At 43.0% G+C, this 11,905-nt stretch overlaps 1 protein-coding gene across 1 annotated transcript in view; it reads left to right on the top strand.

Annotated features, from left to right (window-relative positions):
• The first annotated feature begins 341 nt into the window (after positions 1 to 341).
• Positions 342 to 11,905, top strand: part of DPP10 (dipeptidyl peptidase like 10) — a 436,882-nt gene continuing 425,318 nt past the window's right edge. The window contains exon 1 of the mRNA XM_058028117.1: positions 342 to 403. Coding sequence (XP_057884100.1) covers positions 344 to 403 — 60 coding nt within the window. The 5' untranslated portion in view covers positions 342 to 343. The remainder of the gene's footprint in view (positions 404 to 11,905) is intronic.

The following is an 11,905-nucleotide window of genomic DNA, read 5'->3' as shown; positions in this document are numbered from 1 at the left end:
AAGAGCAGCCAGCATAAACTTTCTGCTGCAGTCTTACTCATCTCGGCTGAGAGCACTGCGGGCCCGGCTTTCACAGAGCGGGGCAGATCCCGTTCATCTCCCCAGCCCGGGGGCGAGGGCGGCTCGGCTGGGTCCGGGCCGGTCCCGGTCCGGAGCGGGTCCGGCGGGCGGGGCGGTGCCGGGCGGGGCGGAGCGGGTCCGGCCCCGCCGGGCGGAGCCGCCGCGTCCCCCGGGGTGCGGAGCAGCGCAGCCGGAGCCGCAGCCGGAGCCCCCCGGCCCGGCCGCTCGGAGGCGCCGGGAGGGACCCGCGGGCGCCCCGTGCCCGCCCGGCGCCGCCGGCAACATGAACCAGACGGCGACCGTGTCTCACCACGTCCACTGCCACTCGTCCCGGGCCGTCAAGGTAGGGCGGGCGGCAGCGGGGCTCCCCGGCCGCCCCGCGTCCTCTCGCTGCGGGCAAGTTCGGCGGAGCTCGGGGAGAGGCGAGGGACAGCTCCGGCTGCGTCCCGGCAGCGGCGCCTTCCGAGCCAGCCCTGCCCAAAGTTGCCCCGAGCGGGCGGCGCTCGGCGCGGAGCTGGCGGTGCCTCCCGGAGCGCCGCTCCGCAGTGCCGGCACAGCAAGGGCTCTGTGAAATGGACCTGTGAGACGCGATCTGTGCTCGGAACCGGGACCGGACGGGACGGGTGCTTGCTGCTGGCGGCCGTGTCCTCGCGTGCGGGAGAGTTGGGTGGGTGCTCTGGCCGGGCTCTGGGGTGATCCTGCTGCGGGGAGAGCCGAGGGAATAGCGGGCTCTGGCCTCCACTGCCTTCTCGGCCAACCTCTGACACCATCCCGCCTTTGCATTGATTGGAAACTACTTTCTGGCCGAGTTACTGCACTCTGGAGTGATAGGATGAAATCCCTAACCAGATTGGTATTCAGTAGGAAGTACCTCTGCAGAAATAAGTGTGGTAGTGTGGTTTGTTTTTTTTTTTTTTTTTTTTTTTTTTTTTTTTTTTTTTTCTGAAATAAAACAAAAACGCAGTCAGTGACAATATTTGATTAGTGATTCTTAGTCCTGAAAAAAACAACATCTAGAAATTTTACACCACCTATTTTGTTTCATAAAATGATGCGAAAACCTGAAGAGTTCACTTCAGTGCCTTTCTGTGGGTGCCAGGCTGTGCTCGGGTTTGTGTGTGGTGAGGAATCCTGCTGGGGATTCATTCCTTGTGCTGCAAAGTTGAGGGGTCTGGGGTTTGTTAGTCTTCTCAGAAGGAGCAGCTGAACTTCACATCATGTTAGGAAATTCTCAGTTGGGCTTTATCCCGTTAGTGCTGGGAATAAAAATCATGACTTAGAGCTGAGACAGGAGGGGATTAAAGGTATAAATCTTCGATTAGCACTGTCATTTTTATATAGGCTGCATTAGGCTGTGCAGTGTATGATCAGTAATGCAGAATGTCTGCAGTCTCAGGGACAGGGAGGGGGTTACCTGTGGCTCTAATGACCATTTGTGTAAGGTGTACCTGTGTCCATCACATCACAGAACAGCCCCTTAGTTTATGCCCAAATGGGCAAGGTGATGCGAAATGATGAATTACAATTGCCCTGGCCTACTTCAAAGAGTCAGCAAATATAATCTCAAATTGCTTAAAACCATTTTATCCTCTCTAGGTCTATCTCTGAAAGTACTGGAGAACAGAGAGCAGTGTGGTACTTGCTCTGGGAAATATTCCCTTGTTATGTTTGGAACAGCCAATGCTAATTTTTCACTGCCAGAAACATTTATTAAATTCATTTGACTGGACTTCTAAGCCAAAACAACAACAACCACCAATATCAATATGCCATTAAAAAAAAAAAAATAGAAAAAGAGCCAGAGGAGTCAATAGTCTTCAAAAAGAGAGAACATGAATCAGAGCCTTCTAGACATGAGTCCATTTTACAACCAACACAGTAATACTGATGCCATTAGAAAACTGTCTCATTTTTCTGCTCTTAATTCTATGTGTCAGGTGTGAAATGTGCTTTATAAATAGTTCTAAGTGCTTCAATGCTGAGCCAATGGATACTGCATGGAAAAGTATTTACGACTGTAGAGGAGCAGTAACTTCCCTATGGTAATGAGGACCTTGTATTGGAAATTACTTCAAAAAAAATTCATCGGTGACCAAATAGAAATTGCATTTTAAGCATGACTTCCCAAGAAACAGTGTTAGTTCTAGCAGTTATGAAGATTCAAGAAAAAAGGTTACTGGAAAACTTCACACCTACTGGAATGAGATCCCTAAAACCCCTTATTCTATTCCTCTTGTTTCTCCCCAACACACAAAGCTGTGGCATCTCAGCTCCTGTATGTTAATATCAATGTAATGTTGCTTCTCAGTGGTTTTTGGATCAGCCACTCTGCTTTGTAGCACAGCATAAAGTTCTGGATTCATGTAGCAAGAAGCAGAATGATCCACTTGTCCACTAAATGGAATCGTGCAAAATTAATCTGTGCCACTTCCCTCTCTGAGTCACCCTGGGGCTGCATGGAGGGACACCCCTGGCCCTTTCTTACATCCTTCTTTGTTGAGGGATGGGTACATCCTTTTGCATCCATTAACTGCAACCAAAGTAAGTTTGGTGACAGAGAAACAAACAAATTTTCAAGAGGAAAATGAATATTGAGCAAGGAAAAAAGCCTAAAGGTACCAAACCCCTTGGATATAATGCCAAATCTCCTAGAAAAGCCTTTTATCTCTAAGACTCGTTATAGCTTGTTTTGAGGTGATTGCACACCTCACCACCTTGCTGACAGAACTATGAACAATGATCTTTCACTCTGAGATGTGTAAAAAAAAATCAGGGTCTAGCTGGGAATGCCAAATACCTGCCTCATTTCTGTATCATTACATGCTTGACTCCAGGATCCCCCCCATGGCTATGGAATTGGTTTTATTCTTCACAGTTTTGGCTCATCTTGTCAACACAGCAAGCAAATTAGCTCTTCCAGGAGAATCACTGAGTTTTGTACACTTCCATGTTGTGCTGATGGCCAGATAATTTTTCAACATTCTATTTTGTCTGACAGAGAAAAATTCTTTTTAAACATTGTTTGCCTTGCTCGGAGGAAAGAAAGGAAAAAAACCTCCAAAACCCAGAAAATAGAAAATAATAATTATCCTGGCTAGCTAGGAAAACAAAGCAAACATCTGTGTGAAATTTACCAGGGACTGTGGAAGAGAAAAGTTGGTCTTGCTCTTAACACAGTCGTAGTTACAATTTGCTCTTATTTAAAAAAAAAAATACAGTTAAGCTAATATTTCTGTGGCTTTATACATTCTTTAATAATAAAATATTCTTTACCAGATAATGAGTCTCTGCTGTTATCAACCTCATATTGATCTAACTGCAAGCTGGATCATGGAAAGAGTTACTAATTGGCATTTCAGAAGCACATAATTACTGTGTAATATAATATGTATGTTATAACCTTTTACTCTTCTTTCTTTCCTGCCTTCCTTTCACTTTTATTTATTCATTAGCTCTTAGATTGTAAACTATAAAAGGAAAGTGCAGATATGTCCTTAGCAAAAATGCTGCAGCAAGTTTCATTAGTGTCCAGGGACTGTATCAGCACTTTTTACATTTCAGGTTTATTGTAGTGTTGTAGCACCTGCTAATTGATGGGTAGTGGTGTACTAATAGTTTTCTTATTTACAATTAGGTTGAGGAGCAAAGACTTTAGGGGGGTTTGTAGTGTTCCCTTTGGACTTCTATGTGTTTAGAGCAACTAATTTCTTTTTAAACCAAACCTGTGCCTTAGCAGGAAAACATCTGCCCACTCCTGAAAACTGCAAATTCATCTCCTCCTACGGAAAGAGAGAGAGAGAGAGAGAGAGAGAGAGAGAGAGAGAGAGATAGATGGATATTAATATGTAGCTGTTCCTGGTCATAAGGGCTGCTTGGTCACTCTTTTTGGGTTGAAACTTCAGGTAGTTGGATCTTTGCATGCCCACAGCATGTGCACCCACCAGGCCTTGTGCAGATAGGAGAATCACTGCAATCTACCAGCTGCTTAGGAAATAAATCCCTTCAAATGAGAGCAGTGTTTCTGAAATCCATTACATCAAAAGCAAGTCACTAACAGATAATCTCAGTGAGTGTTCAATTATGAACTAGCCAGGATACACAGCAAAGGGCATAAGTGATACAGGGCTCTGTCATTGGTAGGAACAGTATATATATGGCAGCATAATAATGCAAAAAAAAAGAAAAAACCCAAAAACCCCTAAATAAGTGGTGCATTTAAATGGAGTAGGTTTGCATGGTATTTTGTTTAAGGCAATATGGAATTTGAGCAGTGATGTGCCATGTGCCAACATGTTTGTCTTGCTGTGTGAGGAGCTGCAGCCCCAGGGAAGTGCAGTGTGGTGGTGGCAGGAGGCAGCCTGGCCATGGGGACACATGTCACTGTCATCTTCAGGATGTGGCCAGCTCAAAACGCATGCTTAGATCAAAGTAAATATTTCTATTTTCCAAAGCACTGAGAAAGTGTACAACACTCCTGTGTTTATTCAGTTCTTGAGACTCTGTCTGGAGGTGTATAGTGACCTCTTAGGGGACTCCAAAAATTACAGATTGTAGCACTCATCAAAGAGACTTGCTTGGAGCATGATAGAAATACCTTAAGTGTTGCTGCCTGAATGCATTTTTGTTGAGTGGAGTTGCTGGTGTGATTTATTTGTATTTTGTAGACTAAAACTAGTGCATGATGACACATACATATATGTGGAGACAAGCTGGAGTTCTCTAGGTGGAAATCTGAAGAACAAATCACAACTTTTAAATCTTCCCATATAACATCTTTCTGTACTTTTTCAGTCTCCTTGCCAGCATCTGTATTACCAGAGAATAACTGGGGCCTTTTCCTATTAAAATGTCAGCCCTCTGTTAAGAAGGGGCAGGAAAGAGGAAAAAAAACATTTGAAATGCTTGTATTTTCCCCTTCCAGTCTATGAATGAAGAATTGCTCCATGTTAAAGGTGACATCAAGATTAGTTAACCAGTACTAGATAAAAACTAGAGGAGAGAGAGAAAGGGGAAGAGTTGCTATAAATCCCCAGCTGATGCCATAAGGAGCAGCACAGTGTCTCCATAGGTCTGGTGCTCAGGCCCAGAGTGTCCCAGCAGCAATTGCCCAGCACTCCACAGCCAAGGCAGAAATGGTGGGGGTCTCTCCTTGCAGGGGAGCTCAGTCCCATCGCCTGCTGTGGCCTTGTGGTGGGGCATGTTTGCTGCCACTTCCTTGCCTACAAATTTCCTACATCAAAACTTTCCACTCTTGATTCCCTGCTGTTTTCATAAAACTTCAAAGCAATTAGCAAAAAGTGTGAGCACTTTTATATGCATGAATATATACTGATTCTGTGGTATAGATTTTATATATATCATATATAGCCAACCCCACCCCATGTATTCTAATACAATTCATGGCTTTCAGTGTAATGCTGACCATAGGGATTTAGAAGGCAGTCATTTTAAAACTAATAAACACAAAGGTACATGAACATGGTAGTAAATTATAATTAATAATGGCTTAGTACTTTCCTGATTGTAATCCTATAAATTTTTTCCTACTGCCCATCATTACTTTAAGGAATAGGGTATTAAGTTTGATTCTCTTTGAAGCCACTTAATTTGTGGGTCTGTGAGTGTTACATAACACCTTCCTGAACTGACACCACATCATGAGGAATTTAATCTTTGTCATTCTTTAATCCAAAACTGTTTTACTAACCATGTGTTAGGGAAAAAATGTGCTTATTTTGTTCAGTACTTTATTCTTGAACTTAGCATAGTAAGACTGGCATGCAGTCTAACGCCTAGGCATTGCTTTGGAATTTGCTTAGGACCATTCCTGTTTAAAGATTTTTATCTAAGGTCTTCAAATTGAATTATAAATGTTAAGTTATGCAACATCCAGGTTTGTGACTGCTCTGTGTTAATCATTTGACAGGTTTTTGGATCAGTGACTTTGACTTCTCACGTGCTGACAACACCCAGTGTTACTGGCAGCATGTGCCAGAAGCAAAGCAAAATTAGCTTCTGGGACTCTTAAAAATGAGGCACCTGATATGGCAGAATGCATTGGGAGCTTTTTGTTTCAAAGAGAGAGAATGAGACAGGCAGGTTCGTTTCAGTGTGAATGGAACCAAGAGTGATTCAGAGCAATACACGCCAACCCAAGGGACCTGAGGGAAGGAGCACCTTGAATGAGAGTCATCAGCTTAATTAAAGACTCTCCACAGTCCTGAGCTGTGAAGCTAATGCAATGGCTGCAGATGGGGGTGTGATTTATTACATTTTGAATTTAACTGGTGAAATAGTTTGAGTGAATTATGCTTTAAAATGCTAATTTCTCAGTGCTGATGGCAAAGGCAGCTTCAGTGCCCAAGCTGTGGTGGGCGTGTGCTGTGGGTCTCATCCCCACATCAGGAGTGCCAGAGGGAGGGAGGGAGGGAGGATGCTGGGGCCTCCAGGGAAGCAGGATAATGTCCAAAGATGTTTAAAGCTTAGTGATACTGATACTGGCCTTGAGCTGCTGACCTCTTCCCTGAGGATACATCAGAAAAATAATCCAAAGTTAGAGTTTAAAAAAGGAAGCAAGTGCAACTGGAGAGAAGGAGACGGCCGTCTGAGCTTGTGTGTGACCTTACCAAGGGAAAAGAATGGGGAAGGCAAGCCCTGGGGAAGTTTTGCAGAAAGTTGAGAAGGAAGTAGAGATGATATCTGAAGGACACCTTGAGGCAGTGGCGGCAGCTTGGCAGGAGGAGGCAGAGACAAGGGAGCTTCAGGGAGACAGAATTTGAGTGCAACTGGCTGCTGATGGCGGCTGGCAAGTCAAGGAAGATCAGAATGGGGTATTGTGTTCTGGCTTCAGCTAAGGACACTGCACTTGGCATATTGGCTGTTGGGTTAGATTACGTTGCTAGATCTGACCTGTCACACACAAGTTGTTGCAAAAAGTCACAGCCCTCAAGAGAAACCAGGAGACAGAGATAATGTACTTTTTTGGAGAAGTGACAGGGATGAGGTTTGCAAAGTTATCTCACTGTGGAACCCCCAGAAGCAAGAGAGCACAGTGTCTGCAGGCTTCATGCTGGGGGAAAACCCCATAGATATATTATATTTGGAAGAGATATATATCCATATATTCAGAAGAGTTAGGCAATATGGGGGAAAAGAAAAATATATGCACAGGGTTTGTTATATTGCATCCACTGTTTTGTGCAGTAACATAGAAAAGTAACTAAAACAGTGCCAAAACCATGAGTTTATTGGGAAAATTATTATCATAATTATGCAAATGTTTCCTCTTTAAGAAAAGGTTTGGGGAGCATACAGTGATAGTATTTTGGTAATCTTAGTCCAAATTTGGCTACCTGTGCAGTAATGGTTTAGCATTGTGGGAGGCAATAACAGTACATATGTGTTAAATTATTTTTTAAAGTTTTAAGTTGTTTTAAGCTTATTTAATAATGTTTTAATTGGTGCAGCTCATAAAAATTAATATTTCATTACCAATAATAAGTCTATTCCTATTGGCACAACCTGAGCCACTTCTGCAAGTAACGAACGTTGGGTTAATTTCAGGGACATTTCTGCACAAGGATTTCTAAGAATTTTCATGTTAGCACAATGATGGTGAAATCAAAATTAAAGCTATTTGTGTAAAAAGAGTGTGCAATTGTGCAGCAAGTTGCTAAACACAGAAAAATTGATACTGTTACATTAAAGGATAACACATAGGTTTATGTTCCTGCAGATTGAGAAAGTCACAACATGCTAGTGCTTCATATCAGACTTGCCTTTACATTTATGTCATTAAAAAGACAAAACTTTGTCTTCAAAAGTGGCTGTTCTTTGGGGAGATAATTGTGTTCCTCCTGCTGCTGGGAGAGCCCCATGCCTGATGCCATCCCAACTGTCCTTTTCGCCAGTGGGGCTTTGCCTAGGGACATCCCTGTCTGGCAGAATGTCCTGTGGCTGTTTCTCAGAGAGGAACCTCTGTAGGGGCAGCAGGGAGATAGTTTCACACCCCGAGGATAGGTGACATGCAAACATTTTCAGTTCTGACAAAACTGAGACCTGCTGAAGGTATTTCATAGGGAGATGGAGGGAGAAAGCTGGGGCAGATGCCTGTGCCTGGTGGTCACACTGGTGGCTGTAAATGCTCTGTTTGTGCTCCTGCAGAAGGTGTAGGAGTTTCTCCAGGATAGGGGATGGTGCTGGAGCTTTTCCCTGAACTCTGCAGCACCGTGCAAGGCAATGCACCAAAGTCCATTAGCTTAAGGGGAGCTGATTTCTTGATGCCAGTGGTGAGGGCTGAGTGTCCCTCTGGGGACCCCATTTCCTCAGCCCCTGCCGCCTGGGTAAACGATCTGTCAGAGATCTGGAACAGTGTCTCTTCACTAAAACAGTCAAGGAATGAAGAATATTTGTTTAAATTCTTGTTTATTAGCCTTATTTATGTTTTTAAAATTGTGGTTTCAGGAGTGTAAAGGCAGGAGTTTATCCCTTGGCTTAGTTTTTCTCTGGGTATTATAGATGAATAGCAGGCTTACATTTTGAAATAAACTTTTTTTCTTTTGTAAAATCAATTGCTTAGGCAGGAGAGTTCCTGACTTCCCAATTAAGCAATTTATCTAAAAGAAATCTTTTTTCCCTTCCCTTCAGAGCATTAAACCCTTACTCAGCTTGAAAGCTGCATCAGTCTGCCAGTGTGGGATTAATGCCACAAACGTTACTGCTCATATTTGCTGCAGAGATGACCTGCAGACATGACCATCATGTTAAAAAATAGCTTTTATAATTCTTTGTGCCTGATAACAGAGCCAAAAACCCTGCCTCTGTTTTCCTGCATTTCTTCTTACTGGTTAGAGGAGGGGAGAAGGCACAAAATGTGGTGCCTGTCCCCGATGGCCCATCCATCCCTGCTGCCTCCTGGGGCTTGGGCAGTTTCTGGAATGGTTTTCTGGCTGCAGTGGCTCTGCCTTTGCCATGTCCCTGTCCTGTGGGCACCTTGGGAACATTGGCACACATGAAAGCCTCCATGGGCTGTGTGTGAGCACTCAGCCTGGCATCCTAAAACCTGCCCCGAGCCTGGTCCCACTGCACACCAGGAATGCTTAGGGCTTACTTTGGCTTTTTGCATCAATCTAGGGAAGGGAGGAGAGTTTTTGTTTTCCTCTTACCCTGTTTGTCCGTTGTCAGTATAAATAAGTTTGAACATGTTCTCAGATTATCAGCACAACTCCTGAAGACTGAAAGGAATCAACCTCTCAAAGCTTTTGAGCTTTCCCATCACTCACATTTTACCTGTACAAGCAAACCCCGTGTGTGTGTGTGGCACTGAGCAGCACAGAAGTGTGTTTATTCACTCTCTGAGCTAACCTTCCTTCTCCAAGAGGCAGGAAGGAAATTGCTGTGCTTCTGCATTTTCTTGTGGGACATATTAGTTTCTGCTGCTTGTAAGGATCCTTTCCCCAACTCTCCTGCTAATCCAAACCCAAAAAACCATTCTAGCAGTGCTGGAATGACTGACTAAAGGTTTTCTTGCTGTAATTTACACACCATCAATAATTTCATAGTTGATTTTTTTCCCTGTACAGGACACAATGTCTTATTGCTGGAGCTGAAAACTTGAAAATTGGAGTTTGGGATAGACTCATTAGTTCTGTTTCCTCTGGTGGTAACTGTTCATCCAGAGGTTCTGCAACTGTTTCTGCTGGGCTTTTCCAGGGAATTAAAGCTGACTTTTAAGGTTAACAGTTTCTCTTAGGAGGTGGAAGGAAGCTCTCTGTGGCTTAGCAGGCTGCCCCAGCTGCCCCAAAGGTCAGGGCGACCTCAGCAATGTGACAGCAGAGCTGGGGCATCTCACTCACTTTTCCTTTGTGGCTTTCTGTTTTCTTCTGGGTGTGAGTCCTCCTGGGTTGTTTGCCTGGGCAATCAGAAGCAAGTGAACCTCTGTAGCAGAAAAAGAGATGGTGCCAGTCACTGGACAGCCTGGAGGGAGCTTGGTCCCTGTGTCACTCTGTTCAGCCGTGCCTGGGGCAGCAGTAATTCTGGGGGGAAAGGAGGCAAAAAAAAAAAAAAAAAAAAAAAAAAAAAAAAAAAAAAAGGCAGAAAAAGACTGAAGGAAAAGAAGGGGGAGAAAAGTTAATCCCTTAGAGCCACTCTGGTGGCCTCAGGAGACACATCTGTTGATGGCTCATCATACACACCTTGTTCATGTGAGCATCTCTGCATCTCTATAGTTTGGGATGATTTTTGCACAGGACTGTGGTCATACTAGAAACCTTTTCAACTAATTTTTTTTCACACAGTATTATCTGGCTGCTGGGAGTCAATACAACCCCAGATTTGTCGGTTTAAAGAGCCAATACACACTACCCATGGCCCTCTTTCCTAGCGATGATTTTTAAGCTGTGAATTCCCTACATTTACCTACAGTAACACCTCAGCTGACATCCAGAGTGTATAATTTGGATAGATTTAGTCTGGAGTTTGAAAAGTCTCAGTTTTGTAATTCAACAGCTGCAATGTGTTTTCTGGGAACATTAATGTTTCTGAAATTTGATTATGCAAATATTTGCAGAGGGCAAACAAACGCTCAGCGAACAAATCCATAAAATAATTAAGCAAAGACTGGTTGTTTTCTATTTTCATAGTATTTCTATTGGTTTCTATTTTCATAGTATTTGTGTCTCTCTAAACATTTCCCAAACTCTCTGGATGCCTCTTTCCCCTCAGTGATTTAGAAGCCCCTGGTGACATTGATTGCATCCCAAGAGACGTCACCTTTACTGGTGAAACCCATCAAAAAGCTGATGCCATGTGAAGAAATTTTTTGATATATCTTTACAGATATTTTATAGATTCAAAGAAATTTTCTGGCATCATCAGAATTATAATACTAAGCAGTGTTCAAATTTGAGGACTATTAAAAGTATGCAGAAAAAGAATTTTAGAAGACTACTGTCCTCTTGGTTATTGGTGGGCAGCTGTGCTTTTCCACATCTAGTATTTAAATACCAAGTCATTGAGTCGGTTGTGCTGTGGAAGAGATTTATTTCAGGAATTATAACTAAAATTATGTTGTGTCAGAATTTTGTGATTTTTAAGTTGCTTTTTGTCATCTTGGCTTGAAATTCTGCAGGTTCACTGTAGCAATCCTGATACAGGCAAGTTATATTCAGATTGAGCTCCAGACACATGGAAGTGAGAGGCTCATTCCCTACCAGGCTTTGTGTGCCCAGAACAGCTCTGTCATTTTTGTACTGGATTGGGCAGCATAAAATAAGTGCATTTATAGTCCCAGGCAGTGTTCAGAATGAAAGTTGTGCATAAAATTGCTTACTGAAGTAACTTGCCTGATGCTGCATGAGAGATGGGCTAACAGAGAATTTGGGTTGCTGTACCTAAGAAGATTTCTGTAATTAAACTGGTTTGCATTTTTACATGAAATACTAGAAAAAGCTTTAAAGTTTCAACTTGTCTATCCCCTTTCCTCCTGAAACAATATTGTTATAGCTTCACATCTAAACCCTTTAAAACCAAATTTTGATAAAGAAAAAGCATCATCGTTGCAGGATTTTGAAGAACTTATTTCTCACGTTGAGAAAAATATATAAACATGTATTTTCTCTGTGTGTCACCCTCTGAGTACTCTAGCCTTAAAAAATAAAGCTGGCATGGGTTAGATGCAGTGGAACTAAAAAAAACCTGAGTTTGAATGAAAAGGAAATAATAACTGATACTCAAGATTTTTATGTTTCATTTTTAAACTGTAATCAAAAAATAGTGTGTACTCTCGTTTGATGGATGCTGCACACACTGCAGAAAAAGTGCACTGCAAGTTTTTGGAAAAGTGCCC

The sequence above is a fragment of the Melospiza georgiana genome, chromosome 7, assembly GCF_028018845.1.
Source record: "Melospiza georgiana isolate bMelGeo1 chromosome 7, bMelGeo1.pri, whole genome shotgun sequence".
In the NCBI taxonomy this organism is placed as follows: domain Eukaryota; kingdom Metazoa; phylum Chordata; class Aves; order Passeriformes; family Passerellidae; genus Melospiza; species Melospiza georgiana.
This window is presented reverse-complemented; position numbering and strand designations above follow the sequence as displayed.